Source organism: Labrus bergylta, chromosome 18 (assembly GCF_963930695.1).
Source record: "Labrus bergylta chromosome 18, fLabBer1.1, whole genome shotgun sequence".
Taxonomy (NCBI): domain Eukaryota; kingdom Metazoa; phylum Chordata; class Actinopteri; order Labriformes; family Labridae; genus Labrus; species Labrus bergylta.
Genome location: NC_089212.1, coordinates 11,058,779 through 11,077,418, shown reverse-complemented (window position 1 = coordinate 11,077,418; position 18,640 = coordinate 11,058,779). Strand labels below are relative to the sequence as shown.

Here is an 18,640-nt window from a genome sequence, read left to right as displayed (position 1 = left end):
GCCCACTTCAAGCTTCCGGACCTCCTATTGGTCAATGCCGCTCTGATCTGCAGAAGCATCCTATTCTATTGGTTATTTGCTAGATAGCGTTTAGTGTGTGTTGACTCCTCCTGACAGAGGTAAATATAGGCTAACATAGGGTTACAAACGTGCACAAGACAAGTGACAAACATTTGTTTATTATAAGTCTTGCCTTGTCTGTAGACGCAGCTCATAGGCGATATGTTGAATTAGAAGTTTTGCCTGAAGGGACTAAGGAAAAAATACGGGTGTATGTTTGACATGAGTAGTATTTTATTCACGTAGTTTACATATGTTTTATAGGCTACTTCCTAACAATGTCAAATGAAATTGTCCTCTTATTTTCATGGGGGAGGAGGTATAAAAAAAATATATTTTTTAAAGTAGCACAGTTTTGTATGGAAGCCCATTTCCGCCAGTTAAAAAAATAAAAATAAAAATAATAAAAAGTCAAAATAATGAGATATAAAGTCATAATAATGAGATAAGTCAAAATAATGAGATAAAAAGTCAAAGTCAGTCAGTTGAAATTATGAGACTTTATTATTTTCATTTTTATTTTTTTTACTGGCGGAAATGGGCTTCCATATTTTGCTTCCCCCCTACACCTAATATTTGTGAACACTGTGGAAATGTGAGAATATTTGTTCACTGTTTCCAATTTTGCAAAAACCTGGACTTAATTTACAACCATTATGAGCAAGGTTTCTGTAGATGGTTCCGCTTTCACTTGCATGCACCGAGCAAGAAGAAAGGCAGGTCGCCAAAGTTTTATACATTTTAGTGTGTTAATTTGATTAATTTGATGTGTTGACAAGAACATCTGCAGGTAGGAAAATTAAAGGTAAAGACACATACACACACATACTAAGAAGCTAGGTGAATCCCGGCTGTCTTGCTGTGATGTGACAGTGCTTTGTTTTAGCTCGATGCACATTCTTTGCTGGACAACCCCTCCACACATCTTCTGGGGAAAATTGTGGCTTGAAGAAGATCTTACAATGGTGAGAGTAGCCTACCGAGATGTTCTTCAGCCAGTTATCAGAGGAATAGACATTTACCTGTAATGTTAATGTGATGTAATTTACCCTGTAAAGTCTTGTATTTTTTTACTTTATTAGTAAAATATCAAAGGAAAAGATAAATAGTAAAAAGTCCTCAAGAAGTGAAAAGAAAGAAAGTGAAAAGCTTTTTTAATGCACGTCTCTGAGATAAATGATGTGATAATAATCCCAGCAATAACTTTCATTACATTCAAATTAAATCAGTTTTTATTTTTGGTAAATAAAAAAATATATATTCTGAGAAATCTAACATCTGTAAGCCTTATAGAGCAGGCTCTGAATTACATTCTTTGTCCAGCAGAGGGCGATATTTGCATGTATATTTGACAGAGAGGGTCATACACAGCTATCCAAAGTCTGACATGGAAATGACTTGCATTAGGCCTGACACTAATTAACAAACACTGTGAGTTTTAATCCCTTCACTGTATCTTCATTAACATTAAAAAACTATTTTTTCTTATTTTAAGGATGTTTTACACATTTTAAAGTTTATTAGCGTCAAAGATGATGGTAAGGTCATTGATATGTGACTGATGGTTTTTGGAGAATCTATAAAAAAAACATAATCATAAATGTTAACCTGATGTTTATTTGTTTATGTAATGATTTAGTATGAAAGCAGGGTGGAGTCAACGGTCAAATGTCCTCACTTATGACAGGTTTATTGCAAGGCATAAGCACCATTCTCTTTGATGATTCAGAGATACCTTTTAGTTTATCTCAATGCTATTTTGATAAGCCGCCTTATTACAGATAGATAACATATGAAATGTCAAGAACAGCTGGATATATTCATTAATGTTTTCTCCTATGAGCTTCAATCCTACCACCTGGAATACTGAATAACTATAGTTTAGTGTTTGAAAGTAAGCAACAAAGTCTTTATGGTATTTCAATGACATTCATAACATATTCAAATATTTCTATTTTGCTGTAATCTACGCTGAATTGACATATTTAGTTTGGAATTAGATTTTTCAGAGTAAACAGGCACCACACGGACAATTTCTAAACTTTTTCTCCAAAAAATTTAATTGCAGAATTATTTACACTGGATGACCGTATAGCAATGAATAAACTACTCAAAGAGGCAAAATCTCAGTGGCTCAGCTACTAAAATGCATATGGTTTTGCTAACAACTGAAATAATACAAAAATAAACCTGATGTAACAGTAACTTACAGTGAAATAACACACTGAAAAATGCATGTGTGATTGAAAAAAAAAAAAAAAAAAGATCTGTGGGACAGTGCCATGATTTTTCAAAGAAAGAATTAATAAATAAGCCTACATTCAGAATCAGTATTTCGCATGCCATCATATCAGCTTATAAAACAACCATTACAAAATAAAAAGACAACAAAACATTAACAAATGCAGAAAATAGTAATGTTTCAATGAGGCATATATTATATATTTATATGTCTATATATATTTCTTTACAAATAATGAATATTTGGCATTATATTCATCCTCACTATAGATATGATATACAAGAGATGAAAATAGTCTTAGCTAAACAACTACCTTTTTCATTGTATCTAGTAATTATAGAGTGGTTTCACATTCCAAGTTCAAGGAAGTGTATCCGTTTGTTTCAGGGAGCCTGATGCTCCTTCCAGGGCATGGATATGAAAAAGTTCCCTTGAAATATTTCACATAATGGGTTGTATACTAAAGCAGATAGACAGTAGTACCAGAAGAGAGGCCACTGATGTCGTAATATGAGCTTAAATGACAAGAATGTGATCAGAAATGGGAACATGTAGGCAATGGCAAGCCTGTTTCACTTATACAAACCTGATGTGGGATATGTGGCCACGCAGAATATTGATTTTACAGTATATTGGATAAGTTGAAAATTGATGGCACTTGTAGTTATTTGCTGCCCTCTTGACATTAAATGTGACACCGGGGGAGTCTTCTGCAACATGGGGTTATGCACAATGTTTTGGTGGGTGACTAGCTGTTTACTTACCATAGTTTCATAACTGAATAGTCATTAGCTCTTTTGGCTAAGTGAGGAACCCTGTAATGCTCACAGTTTCACAAGCACACCATTCAAATGTCAGTCAGTAAAAGGGATTAAAAAAAAGAAAAAATAGAAAACCTCCACTGAAATAGGCTACACAAATAAAATACAAGAGATCACTTTGTAACAGGAGGCCCTAACAGTTATTCTTGTAAAAGTGTGTTCATACCTATTTGGACGAAAAGGATCGAAGACATACAATAAAACACTTTCTGTTGATGGAAACTACTTTCCCTGGGTGACGAAATTGACCAAGCTCTAACAGCAGAGAGATTTTCTTCTTAGTTTAGAAAATAGCAAGAGTGAGAGAGTGTTGGTACCAAGGTTAAGAATTTCTCAGACTAAATGTATGATTTCTGAAAGTCCACTTCTTCTTATCTTGAGCTGTGGCTGTAAATTTACAAAAGTGTATATCTAATTATTTTTGCACACATTTTTCTGCTCACCTGACTTACACTTTACATTTGAAATGTCGATGGTTTTACTAAAAAAAAAAGTCCCATCGCAATCACGAGTGTGTCTATTTGAGATGAAGCAGATGTGTAAACAGAAAATCTAAACTCTTTTCACAGCCTTGTTCATTTTGCATACAGGAGAAACTCCTCCATTGTTTCAATAACAGCCTTCAGAGAATTTGTCCCACCAAAGATAGATAGAACTACACATAGTGCTGATGCTTAAGTTCAACAATGTAGGCCACTTTTCAGCAATACATTTATCAAAACACGCTTTGAAGGGCCTCAGAGGCTCTTTGCTTGATCTCACCAAGGACCCCAAATCTTACATAAGCTGCTTTGCCTAGACAAAAGCAGGATAAAAAAAACAACAACCTAACACAGCGCCTAGAGATCCTCACAGAACAACCTTCCAGCTACACAACTGGAGACGACACGCAAAGTTTGGGGCACAGTGCGGACCTCTTGTCTCCTCTGAGCCAGCATATGTCAGGCCGAGTCTGTCTCTCTCCAGTCTGCCTGCCACCGTGGAAACAGCAGGAGCACGTCTTCGCTCTGCCAACTGCCTGGCATCAGGCGCCCAGACACTTTCCAGAAACCTGCTGTCATGTCCCTGCCTCTTTAATAAATAAAAAAAACCCTGCAGTATCATAGAAGGGTATGACTTTAAAAAAATGCATAATCTAGCACTCAGCTGAGGCCGAAGTGTGTAAGTTAAGCATTGATTAGATCCATGTTTGAAGCATTCATTTGGTGATTTGATCTTAATATACTTCTAAGCTTTCTGATAAATGTCGTCTGAGCTCTGCTCCAAGAATTTCTGACAATTAAACGTCATATTCTCAGATGGAGTGAAAGATTCGCTGAACTTCATGACTTGAAGTCATGAAGGGCTAAGAGCAGAAATGAACTGAAAGTGGGTATAGTTTAAATTGTGATTGCATTTGTATAACAATTCAACCCGTAGCATTGGAAATGTAAATTGTATGCTATGATATGGTGTCTAAACACTTTTTAAAAGAGTGCTGATAACAAAAGGAGAAAGGGTATTTGTATATGTCTGTGATAGAGAGATTCAGGTCAGGCCACAGTTGGGTAGTAATAAGGAAATTGAGAAACACTGACCTCAGATTCACCCTCTCTATTCTGAATATGTCAGTGCTGTGCCTCACAGCCAACACACGCACACATAAACAAAACACACATACACACACAAATATTCAAATCGAGAGAAATGTTGCTGTTACTGCGATATAATAAATCTCCCTATCCCTACCCATAATTAACGCCATCACAATCGCTCCATCAAAGATTTCTAAGTCATAAAAATAGATATTTAAGTGATGTATTAACAGCTGAAAGCTGATTGTGTTGCATTGATTGTTTATCTAGGACTGTATTTATTGAATAAAAAACAGCACCTTCACGGTTGGTTGGTTGGTTATATAAAGTTTTTATCAATAGAATTCAGTCTTTAGGTCTGTGATTTGAGTAAAACATTAGCAATAAAATGAAAACTGATGTTCAAGTTACTGGCACCAAAATTTCACAATATGGAGCAGCAGAATCTTAACTCAAGATGAGTTAATGAGTCGTTTACTGAGAATTTACCCTGGAAGTAAATTCCATAAACACTATAGCCTCATATCATAAGCCCTACAGTTTCAAATCTTCCACTTTCACATTAGCCTACATTAGCTTTCAATGACTTGGCTGCTCAAGCTATTCATACATCCATCTCTAAATCTGTGTGTAAAGTCCAAACTTAAACTGACAAGACTCAAAGTTATTCACTTAAGCAGGTAAAGCCACTAAAACTTAAAAATGTTTTTGCTAGTTAGCATTTGGTTAGCCTAAATGATGTGCGTCAGAGTTAGCAGTTTTCAGAAAGTGTTGGAAATCTCTGATTAAGCTAACATAGCTTCAACATTTAGTCACCAATTTGTGGTGTGTTCCTTTATTCTAATTAAATGTAATTACATTTTCAATTTGTGTGGGATGTTTTTTGATCAATTTTCAGGTGAGAAATGTCATATCAACCACAAAAATGCTATTTAAAGCCTTCTCATTGATTGAACTGTGTCACATATTAGCAAGCTCATTTTGTATTTGTCAGTTGGTTGAGTTAACTTGATCAGTGGCCCTCAAACTTTTTCAAAACCGTGAAGATAGGTAATACTTACAACTCGCAGTTAGTATACTGTTTAATTTAGGTTCAACATAGGAAGTCATACAGGAAGTAGTTTATTTTTATAGCTGGTGCTATTGCTACATCTCGAGACTGTGATGATATCCAAGTCAAGAAAAAATAACTAGCTAATTCCATTATGTCTGCAAAGCCGCAGACAGTTCATATCCTTTTTCTTGTGTGCCTTCTTTCAACAGGAGACGAGCACAACTCAAGTTATTTGACTTCCTTCCTTCCTTCCTTCCTTTCTTCTCTTTGCCCCACTTTTGTTTCATTATTTTGCAGCTCTCCAAGAGGGAACTGCTTCAGGAGACTTCAAATAACACAGAACTTTTTAAATATTGAATCCAAAATAATTTCCTGGGTAACAAAAACTACTATGGAGATACTTTCTTTATGTTTTGGCAGTTTTTCAGTCACTCCTCATTAACTGGAGCTGAGGGTGCTACTTGAAAGGGCCTGAGAGAAGTTTATTTAGGGAAACACAGCAGTATGGTTTTCTGTGCGATCAAGCTACTTTAGGTATGCGATGAATCTAGATTTGTCAAAGCAATAAAGAGGGCAGGCAAGCATTAGACACTATGGAAAATAAATATAAATATAAGATGAATATTTTTCCTGCTTACAATTCAAAAATACAACAGTACTATAGTGAACTTGGTTATATACATTTCCCTTGAAAATAGAGAGAATTGTAGTAAGTGCATAAGTGCATTTGTCTACACATTTTGATCTAAGGAGATACATAAACCTTTTTTTTCTACTGCATTGACTTAATGTAAATGTTGGCACAAGACTTGCATGTTTTCGGCTTCAAGTAAATGTCAATATTTGAAAGTTGGCAACGGGAACATGAGATATATATGAAATGTGCATGTCAATGAGCTGACAGATGTCATACTTCCACCAATCCAGACCAAGAAAAAAGTTTAACTACAACCAGATTGGATAGAAAGCTGCATTTTTCAACACTGACCAGTCCAGAGCTTATAAGGGCTGCCTGAATAACCTTTAATGGGTGATCAGTGCCACATGCACATAGTTGAGGTATTTCAAGCAATGGCACTTTTCAAAGTTTTTAACTTACAACAATTTTGTGATTTAAAACTGTAATTAACATTTACTCCACAAAACAACTGAATAAATGAAGTCATAATTTAACCTTTAAATTATTTTAAAATACTGAAGGGTTACTAACTTTGACCATATTTGAACAACTTGAAATAAATATAATTTCTTTCAATTACTCGTTTTTAGCTCAAAGGCCGGGTTGCTGGTAGGTTTTCAAAGCTGCACTTTTTAAATGGCACTTTGCAAATGCTGAAAAACTACAGACGTAGCCATCCAGGGTATTGAATGAGCGAGCTTGTAGGCTGGGTTTCAGGATCAACAGCAAACCAAGGAGAAACCCAACCGTCCCATGTCAAATGTCAGACATACGATTCTGCTAACACGTATTCATGTAATGGGAGAGGAGGCTTTGCACATCCTACAGACCAATGGTTTTGGCAATGGGCTCTGAGGATGGCTATCGAGATCAGACAACAGATGGATAAAGGAAGAGTAGAGAGAATAGCAGTCTAGAAAAAAGGCTAGTTTTAAAGTTGTTTGAAAGTGGGTGCAGGGAGGTGTGTCCACCCCTGACCCTGTCTTCTCAAAGTCTAGTCTGAGCCTCTGGTATATAGATCTCAATGCTGTCTGCTCGCTCAGAGGCTGAGTTCTGCCGGAAGGATGCTGCCCGTTTCGCTGCCATTAGCCGCCGACGGGCCTCCTGCCGGTGCCTGTCTGGGAGGTCCAGAGATTTCTCCCTTTGTATCACACTCCTCTGTCGCACTGTCTTCTTTGGTACAGGAGCTAGTGGCTGTATGAGGATGTGGGAATAAAGAAGGTGTGTTTAAATGTGCTATTTTTTTGTTTCATTTTTATCAGAATCATTATTTAGAATACAAGCAACAAAAATAAAGTCTGTCTGGGATCAGAGACAGTGCTTAGACTCTCCATCACCTTCTTCTCTGGGCTGTCAACGAGCCTCCAGTTGTTGGTCTTGATCTGCTGCAGCTGGTCAAACTTGACGGTGACGTCCTCGATGGAGAGCTGCAGCAGGTCCCAGAACCCAGCCAGGTCCTGAGAGGTGGGGCGAGGCATTGCACTGGGGTCCTACAGCAAACACAGGAGAGAGAAGTTAAAAGAAATATAAACAAAATGTTTATTATGCCTTGAGGTGGAGAGTAAAGTGTTGGTTTAATGCCCCAAATAAAGATAATAAGCTCTTTTATAAAGTAACTCAGAAACATTTGCATATAGTGGAATCATGATCACATTATTTTTGTACTACAGCTAACATCCACTAGATGTCCTTATCAGACTTAAAACAGGCACACATACCACTTTGGGGGATCTTTGTCTAATGTAGGAACAACATTTTGTGATGGTAAACAACCTTATCTTACTTCCACAAATAAGCTAAGAGACAATACATTAGATGTGTCAATTCACTTTCTCATCACTCAATTTCTGACATGAATGAAACCTCTGATTGACGAGTGCTTTATTGTCTCTGCACCTGCTCTTGGTTGTGATTAATCATGAGATTATTTGCTAAAACATTGTTGTTATAGGGATCATTTTATAATGTTTAACTCAAAATCCTGCTGGGCACAATTGCACTTGAATTCTAATTATATCTACCCTTACTTGACTTGACTTCTAAAAATACAGAATGATAAACTCAAGGGATATTAGAGTATGAGCATTAGTATTCAAAAATATTTCAGCTGTGGGCTCCCTCGGCCAATTTCCAAAGCATTTTCCCCTCAGATTGTAAATGTATGCAGAAAACAAGGCTCTGTGATTCATATTATGTTCTAAAACAAACATTACACCCATTAATATCTCAACATTAAATATTAAAACAAGGTTATGTTTGCTTTGTGCTTTCTGCCTGTGTGGCTGGGACATGATACAACAATATTCATTTCAAGAAATTATCTTAAAAAAATTATTGCTTTCATGAAATGAACTGGTCATGAAAAACCCCATGCAAATACACAATAGGAGAGTAGTTCTCTGAGCAGAGCTGATTGTTTGAAATGACTGAACTATTAGTGTAACATAAGTATGAGAGACAGTGTAGAGACTCAACAATGGTCTCATCATTCAAAGGGCTTCTTATTCTCCTCGCTCTACAATTTATTCACAACCTTTTATTCAACCTAGTGCTGATAATACCAAGGTCACGGGTTTACGCTCTGTCTGGCCTATGGGCATTTAAGAGGCGATGTTGAAGGGATTTCTCTGCCTATGAAAAGGAAACTCAGTGCAGAAGAAAGTGCTCATTAAAAAGCTCTTGATATCTTTCTACATATTATAAGCTGGCTGAGTACTTCAAATGTGCATGAATCCCTTCCTATGCACCTGCTTCAGTTTGTCCTGCCTAAAAAGCTTTATTAATCCAACTAATTTCCCTTATAATTTGAGTTAAAAATGAAAGCCAGAGGTAATATTTATGATCCAGCTATGTGTCATATTGTATCAATTAGCAATGATGCTATGGAGGGGTTGTTGAAAGGTATAGCATGCATGTGCACATATGTATTATTTGTTTAATTGAACTCCTCTCTCAGTTTGTTTTTTAATTTCTTCTGGTCTGTCTCAGTCAGAGTCTGTGTCAGAAATCTTAACTGACTCTGTAATCAAAAGTGTCGACATTCCCTGGAGACATTCCCATACTTTAAACCTGGTGACATTTAGATTAGGTGGCTGCTGATGGCTGCTGCTGTCTGACTGGCCTAGAGATTTACAATATGGCTGTGCCTGGGATTCCCATGCTACAGGGTGAGTTATTACACAATCCTTATGTTACAAATCATTGTACCATCATGTGCACGTGTATATACAATGGTGACAGTCATTCTGAGATTTATGTTTAAAGTAACCTAATCTTTTTTTTTTTTTTTTAAACCTAAAGCAGCATGACTCAAATTCTCAAAATTGACATCACACTCCCAAGAGGAGTCTACCTCATGCTTTGATATTTGTGAAGTATTATGAGATTAGTTTAATTCTCCTTTGTATAACAAAAGGGTTTTCTATGAAAATCACTCCATACTTTAGCTATCATTGTGTCCATCATGTATGGTAAACTGGGAAAGGATTCATTTTTTACCTTATCTGTAATTACTAAGGGAGCGCCTCAGCACTTCATCAGCTTTTTTCTGACCTGTGAACTGATGATGTTCTGCTAACTGTCCCAGGAGTCTTAAGGCTGCGCATATCCCTCGCTGGCAGATTTAGAAGGAGTCAGTTAGTTTTAAGCCGTGGGCTGTGGCAGTGTGTGTTTTTAATCCTGAGTTATACCCAGAGTAGTGTTTGTCTCACATTTGGGAGCTTATTAAAAATCAAGCCTTATGAAATTTGATCCACGTGGTAGAGAGAGAACACAGTTACTGTAGACACGTATTTAGGCTTCTAATGTTTGTCAATTTATTTATCAAATGAGGCCAACATATGAGATAATTTTCCATTTGCACAAGGCACGTTTTAAAATTATGCAACTTTTTTAAATGCTAAAAGGTATTCGGTCAACTTGCACAATGAGGTGTCTAAATTGGGACAAAGGTTTAAAGGCCAGGCTAAATGTGTCTAATCCTCCTGCAAACTCTTACTCCCGCTGAATGAACAATTTCCGCTACCCAGTACAAAAAAACAGAAACACTATCCCTCATAACTCTGCACCAACTTCATTTGAAATATTGGGAACTTGGCTCTGATCAATAAAAGGAGTTGTGAACGGTGCAAGAATATGAGGTAGAAAGCCCTGACCCGATGTGTGTTCCTGCTCTGGATGAGCAATAAAAAAAAAACAGCTGATGTCTGGGATACTTAGGTTTATTGAAACAAAGGTTTGGCTCACTTCTTCTCTTCTCAGGACAAAGTTGCAGCTCAGAAAATACTCTAATCTATTGTGTGTGTATTGTTCTTTTCAAAATGTTCAGATCACATATAAAAGTGCTGGAAAGCTCTTGATTCTTAATGTAGTATAGATCTCCACAATCAATAATACTCGGGGAGCTTTGAATCAGTTTGTTAGAGTCGGTTAAAGCTTTTCATATGTTCAAGGTGGGAGAAGAAAGGTCGTAAGGAGTGTGAAACTGTTACTAATGACAAAAGTTAATTTCCCAGCGCAGCCAGTGTTTTTCATTTTTAATGATTCGTTCTCAACCGCGTCATTCCTATTTTTCTCCCCTCACTTGAAATTCATATGTGATGTTTTCTGATTTATTCATATATGAAAAAGTTGAACAGAGTCTCATTATTTCAATTCTGATCTGCAGCTGACAAATGGGTTACACAACTCAATTTGACCTGAATGTGACTTGACTGCAATGTTTGTCTGTGCTGGGATGAAAATAACAAAATACTCTGAATGAGAAATGATTTATGTATGAAAATACGGGAAAAAAAGTTCTAATTTACAGGATGAAAGATGAAAATGGAGGCTAGTAAGTTTCTTCCTACATAGCTTCCTTGTTGTATGCTTTAAAATTCACAGACACTCATAAATAAATTATGGAGAGCTTCATTAAGTCCTGATTGTTAATGATATGTCTTACATCAGTAAGTCTCATCAAGTAATAAGCCTCATCAAGTAATGTCATAGTACAGGGCAATAACATTTTGTCAATTAAAACAGACAGAATGATAAAATTAATTAAATAAAAAAGTAAGGTCCAACCAAGTAATTTGATTGGACAAGAGTCATTCCATGAGTGCTGACAGAGTTAAACAGCACTTAGACTTTTACCATTATGTATTTCTACACACAGGTGTTCCAAATAGAGTTCATCAACATGAAACAGCCACTGGCTCGATCGGAGCAATCTCACTGCTAAGATTGCCATATTTTGTCAAATAACATTTGTGCTAAAGTATTAAATTGTCTTAAAAGAGGAGCTCAAGTCAAATTGGGGAACTATTTGTAATGGCAAAGATGTGAATGAATTCATAAACCAGACATAGTAAAGTTGTAGTTGCTTATTACTGCTAATTAATAAGCAACAACACTAATGCACACTGATCAGCGCTGACTGCACAACTGTTTATATCACACGAGAGGGAAAAAATACCAGCCCGCCTGTGATTACCTTTGGCACTCTGCCGCACCGCTGATATTCAGCACTATAAGGCTCTCCCCCTTGTGTGATAGTACCCGAATAAAAATGCTCGGACAAAAAACTATTTTGTTCATAACACCACATCTTGGCTGAGTTATTGTAGTGACCATTAAGGACAATTAAACACACATGCACGCACACAGGCAAGCACACACACAAACACTTTGATAGGTTTCTTACCAGGTTTTGCTGACACAGCCAGTAGAATTGCTGGAATTTCTGAGACATGAGCAGCTGAGCACTTCCTACTGCACTTCGGATTTTGCCTAGGACTGGAGGACACACACATCCACACACAGCATATCAAGTACAGCTCATACAGTACCGTGCTGTACATCCAGTACAGTACGTTAAAAAAAAATCTATCTCTCAATATGCGTGCACAAATCAACTTTAAGAACAACACTCACTTTCCTCTGACAGGTCGTTCTCTTCAGCCTCTGCCTCCATCTCTTTACACCAGCCCTCAATCCTCTTGGTTTCTGTGTGGAGCAGCTGCATGAACCAGCTCCCGTCCCTCCGCAGGGAGGGCGACACCCTGCCCGACTCACCCGGTGAGGCTACGCTGTCCCGTGGGGAAGGGGGTTCCAGCTGCCATGGGGACTCGCTGGTGGTCTCCCTGGGACTGGGGGGCTCAGCCGGGGTACGATAATCCTCACGGTAGCTGAAGAGACCCTGGGTGCGTACTGTTCGAACGGCCCCATACTGGGTGGGCGTGCTGGGCTCTGAGTGACGCTGGAAGCCCCCACCAAACTGCAGGCCCTTGTCCTCCATGAGAGGGAAGCCCTCTAACTCCATGTCAGCCTGCACGGCTGCAGTCACACTGTTGGAGCGTTTAAACCTGCCCTGTCTGCAGTGGAAAGCCAAGGATGAATATGCATACATATTCACACAGGCCACAATAGCAAATAAAGGTATGAACAATAGAACTATGTTTCCTAATAGTACGAGCAGAGCTTTTTTTTTACTAAGCTTAAAATCCAACAATCATTATCTTACCCTTTCTTGTCATCCTCCACCTGGATCCCAACAGAATGGTACTCCCGGGAGCCTTTGCTTTCCGACTCAGAGTCCGTGGCTGCTTCCACCTAATGTGAAGAAATGAACAAACCAAAAGTGCGTCTCATTATATGAACATTTCCCACTGCTTCTGGCTTTATTGGTTTGGGACTGGACAGAGCGCCTTGACTGCACACAGCCTGTCAGAAAGTAAACATTGTATGATTTATGGAGGCGGCAACAGGACTGAAGAGGTTTCCTGCAGAGCTTTTAAGGTTTCTGTGTAAATCATTTTAACAAATTAAGGAGGCTGTGCTGTATGATATATTACACACAGTATAATATTTAATAATTTAATGTTAAATATCAACAAATAGCATTTGAACCAAAATAGGAAGGGAAAAGGGAATTTTTGTTGTGCTATAATTTTCAATTATGAAACCATTTTCACCCTGTAGGCAGGACCCTGCTAGGTCGAAGCGCTGATTCATTTTTCAAACAAACAATGGGTAAAATGACTATGAAATGGGAACGGACACAGTTGTAAAAATAATCACCTGACTCTGACTGCACAAAGCTTCACAGTGGAGCACGTTATTTTCTTTTGACAGACTTTATTGTTCTGGTTCACATGTCTAAGCCAATGCAGAAGTTCAAAATAGCGCAGTTCATCGAGTATCCACTTGAGGCTTGCTCACAAAGCTACGGAAGCCCAAATAACACCCATGTGATGTGCCAGTTTTATAGCAGAAATAAACATATTTACAGCAGTAAATATACAAAGCACAAAAAAACAAAACAGATTTGGTCCTTCTTTTGTTTCTTTATGTGTACACTGTACAGGGATTTTTTTTTATAAGAACTCATATGTTTTGATTATATTAGGGCTCAAAGGTGTGCAATGATATGCATAATTAGGGGTATGACTAATTTGTCTGACAGGTGGGCGTTGCAGCTGTTTGTCAGGACACTTAAGGCCCGCCTTAACTTCAACTCAGTGTTATGAGGTTGATCAAATTTAGATGGAGATAGCATTTCCAGTATGGCGACTGCCATTGTATGACTTCAAAACGTCTATTCAGAAACATCTCTGAGACTACATCCATGTTTTATACAATCATTGTCAAGGTTAGCAATTAACTTTCTTTAAAAAAAAAGAAAAGTGATTATTGGACTTCCATTCATCTGAGGCCAGAATCATGATTCAAATAAAGGCTGTTGCTTCCTTTCTTTTGAGTGTGTAAATAGGCAACTGTTTGCTAACAAGTTAGCCAAATCGACTTTGTAGAGTGTTAACATGACAACTTGGTGGATGGTCCAAAAATCAGTTGATGACCTTTGCAGACTCTTCTGTTAAGTCATTCACATGACTAACAAGATCCCAGAGATGGTCAATAATTATGTAGAAGTAATTAAATTTGTGTTTGTCAAGTAGGCTATTTGCTTGTTTGACATTAGTGATATATGGAGCAACATCAGTGAATGTTACGGGATTGAAAGAAAAAGTGACTTATGAAGATCCTGCTGGTCCCTGGATGGCTGTGAACCTGATCCAGTTGCCTGAGTTTAGAGACCCTTTATCTCTGTCTGAACCTCTCCCTGGACACTCATGTTTTTCTAGCTTGAAAGAAACCCTAAATATTTTTGCTTTGCTTCTATCTGTGACTATTTCTTCATTTATCCAACAGTTCATCCCCCTGTTCAATTTCTTTGCTGTCACTTCTTCTATTTCTCTAGCATTCACAATTTCCTGCTGGCTGTCTGTCCCAATCTTTGTCTTTCTTTTGCTGTCTTAAGCCTTCCTTTGTCTTTCTGTTCATTTCAGTATCTCTTCTTTAGTAGACGCTGATCCTTTCTTTTCACTATGACTGTACCAGACGGGTCTGCAAATAAAAAGAGAGACATACGGAGAGTGTCTGATAAAATACCTCAGCTATCATAGATGTTAACATGCTAACATGCTAAACTAGGATGGACATGCAGAGCCCACATTATATTTGCTACACATATTAGCATTGTTATTGTGAGCATGTTAGCCTGCAAGGGCGTCAAGTAGCTGCTAGTGTGGCTAAAAGATACATTTGTAAATTCCAGTAATTCGAGGTATATTATCACTGCCTTTTCCGTCAATGGTGGTCAGAGCTGTCCAGATATGTCTACAAAAACCTACAGTGTCTGACATTTATGAGTTCCATGTCATTTAATGGCTATGAGAGTGAGTCAAAAGCACCGATTCAAAACAAGGCATGCCTCTGTTGTGGGGAAATGTCAACCCTACCTTTGGTGTAGAGTGGTCAGTATTAAAGCTGGGGAATGACATTTTTGGAGAGCCATTTTGTATTCTGTCAGGCTGCTTGGGAGAAGCTGTTAGCAGGGAGGAAATGAGTGTGCAGCAGCTTGCTGAGGTGACCTCCATTATTTTGTGTTAGAAGCAGAGTGAAGTCCTGCTCATGAAAAGAGAGGGAGTTTCATGTGTGTGATGGATGAGGACTGAAGGAAGACAAAACACCCCATTAAATACTCTTACCTACCCTGGACATGTTTTGGTACAGGTGACCAGATACACATATATTAATACACACACTGCATCAGTTATCACAGTCAAGACTTCAGCACAGGTGTGCAAACTGTGAGCATCAGCAAAAACTTGAACCACTTTGCCTCTTATACAAACACACAAACACCACCTGGTGACTTTTCCTGTCTGATGACTGTGTTTAAGGTTAAAAGCTTCAACTTCCTCTTTGTACTACCTCATTAAGGCTCCAATTAAAACTATTTTTGTAAATAGATCAACCAGTACTTTGGAAAACAAACAGGCTACAGTAGCTTAAAGGAATATCTTAGGTGGCTATAAAGTGGTCCTTGAGGACTTCAGAAAGTCGAGACAATACCACGTCTATGCGGTCAAAGATTAAAGATTAAAGATATGTTGACCTCTAAGAAAAGGCTCTCAAAGAGGAAATGGTAAATCAATACAGATGCAGGCTAATGCAGGTTAATTATACGTCCAGTAGTATGTGAGGCACACTGATTGGCCCCATAATATGATGTCCATGTTGCTGAATAACAATAAAGATCAATAGCAGTCAATCTGTCAGAAGTGTTTTCTACTGGAACCCCTTTTTTTTTTATCCCACCTAGGTTCTCTAATTGTAGCTTGTAACAACACAGCCTTGTAGATACATTGAGCAGCCTTTCAATTGAAGGCAAATCAACCTTTTTTAAAAAAACACAAAACCAATACCTGCTGTATAGAATCAGATTGCATATATTCTGCCACCAGGTGACATTCACTGTATGATTTTATTTTAAAATACTGAGGCGAGGCCGAAAAAACTTCTTTGGACACCACAATGGAAGATTTACTGTTTCTTTTTTTGATGGTGCCACACTAGTGGTTGCTTGTTAAAGCTGCTCCTGCCCGTCACTGTGTTTTCCCCCCTTCTATGCTTGCTCTTTGCTGCTCTACACTGAAAATGTATTCGTTGTGGGATGAATAAAGGTTTGAACTTGTGAAAAAGTCCAGGTCTGTCCTGGGTAGCCCCCTCGACCCTGTGGAGGTAGTGGGAGGAGGATGATGGCAAAGCTAACATCCGTGATGGAGAATGTTTCCCACCCCCTGCATGGTACAGTAACGGCACTGGGCAGCTCCTTCAGCGACAGGCTTCACCTTCGGTGTATGAAGGAGAGATAGTGCAGGTCCTGCCTTCCTGCTGCAGTCAGACTGTTAAACTAAGTCTGCTCCCAGTAGATCACAAAACACACCAACACAAGCCGGACACAATTCACTCCTACCTCTCGTGCAATTATATTATACTGCAATATTTACCATATACTACTACCTGATGCTAGGTGCAATATGGAACCTATTTTGTGCAATAACATGTTCTACATTTGTTCGGTTGCAGCTCTGGTTTTGGCCCATCAACTATTTTGAGCTATATTTTTAATTTTGTATTATATAGTGCACTGTTTGCTCTTTTTTGGCTTCCCTTGCTCTTTGCTGCTGTAACACTGTATATTTCTTGGTTGTGGCATGAATAAAGGTTTATCTTATCTTATTATGTGTTGTCTTAAACTTTAACTCTTCTCTATTACAAGAAAGTGGTGTAAGGCATGAGGAAAGTTATTTAAATACTACTCACTAATGTTCCAATAACAGTTTTTCATACAGTGTGTGCCATAATGTAACAGAGATATACTAGAGACCTGATAATTTGAATGAATATGGAGCATACCCAGACCTTAGATTCTATGGGGGATTCTCCCCCAGTTTATTTCTTGTTGTTAATAAAAACCTCTTCTTTGATGCAATTTAATGCACCCTTGGCACTTTATACAAAGTTATCATTGAAAATCTGAAATCTGTACCTTAAATTTACTTTGCAACGGCTATAATCAAATACTTATGAACTTATCTTGGAAGTAGTCTGTCTTTTTTTCAGAAGCTGCCACTCCAGTATTTTCAGTTTGAGTTTCTTTTATTTGGTCGTTTCTACAGGAGACTAATCCATGCTTCTTCTGAGACCACTGTGACTTTTGTTGATGTTGTTTGTATTGGTTCCAAGTGTAGTGTTTTTCTATTTTTCCTTACTTGGGTTATTCAAGCCTCCTCTTTGTTGACAAAATACTACTACAGACTGACTAAATGTTTTATGTTTCCTTCTTTAGTATTGTTGGCCAGGTGGCTTGCGTGGGCTGTTGGCAGGAATAGGCCTTACTCACCTGAACTCCACTGCAACATAATTGTGTGTGTGTGTGTTATTTGTATCTTGTTTTCTACACTATTTACACCTTTTTATCCTTGTTGTTTCAGTGTGTGTGAATGGAGCCATGGCTTGGGAAATAAATCTAAAGCAACCCCCTTCATTACAATCAAATGGATAACACTATGTCTTTAATAATAGTTTTTTTTTGCTCCATTGCACCAGTGTGTAGACATTAATATTGTTTCGCAGCGTATTTTACCATCAGGCTTGAATGCATTTATAAAACATTTGTTTTTGTGTCCTTGTCTTTGACTTTGATGTATTTAAGATTGCATGCTGCAAACCAGCTCCCTAATACTATGATTGGCAGTTAAATATAAATTGAGAATTGTGTTATTGTAAAGTAATGTTCCTTGGAAAAGATTTTAATGTTGCATCCTTACCACCATTTGAATATGTCTGTGAATTTAGATCTTTACTGCACCTGCATTGACAATTAAAAAATGACTTTTGCTGTCATTGAACACACACATTCTTACCAATACATCTACTTGCTCCTGGCAACTTCTTCCGTCTATCCGTTAGCACTAACAGTGTTCTGCTCTACACTTATCTCATCCACACTCTATTTGATCTGTATTTCTCTCTGTCAGTAATAAATGAGCTAAATCCAAGCTACTTTGCCTGCTGAATTGGAAAGATTGTCCCTCGATTCAATGTCACCCACCGTGAAAATTGGTGAAGCATGGCAACGATGTTTAAATGTTGCAGTTTTACGTTTCAAAATGAGCTATGCTCATAAACCTGAACCCTGATTAACAGGAAACAGAGACTGCATGTGTGGGAATGACAGAGAGAGAGAGAGAGAGAGAGAGAGAGAGAGAGAGAGAGAGAGAGAGAATATGCAAAAGAATAGATTAAGGCTTTTAAAACGTCAGCTGACGTTCTGTGTAATATTGATATTTAATGATGGTTCAGACAAAGGCGTTTTAA

General features: G+C 37.9%; 1 protein-coding gene across 1 annotated transcript in view; it reads right to left on the bottom strand.

Annotated features, from left to right (window-relative positions):
• Positions 1-2,302: 2,302 nt before the first annotated feature.
• dlgap2a (discs, large (Drosophila) homolog-associated protein 2a) overlaps positions 2,303-18,640 on the bottom strand; it is a 131,001-nt gene continuing 114,663 nt past the window's right edge. Inside the window, exons 10-14 of the mRNA XM_020649851.3 lie at positions 12,936-13,024; positions 12,347-12,786; positions 12,117-12,208; positions 7,768-7,920; positions 2,303-7,624 (exon numbers count right to left, since the gene is read on the bottom strand). Of these exons, the coding sequence (XP_020505507.3) occupies positions 7,418-7,624; positions 7,768-7,920; positions 12,117-12,208; positions 12,347-12,786; positions 12,936-13,024 (981 nt within the window). The 3' untranslated portion in view covers positions 2,303-7,417. The remainder of the gene's footprint in view (positions 7,625-7,767; positions 7,921-12,116; positions 12,209-12,346; positions 12,787-12,935; positions 13,025-18,640) is intronic.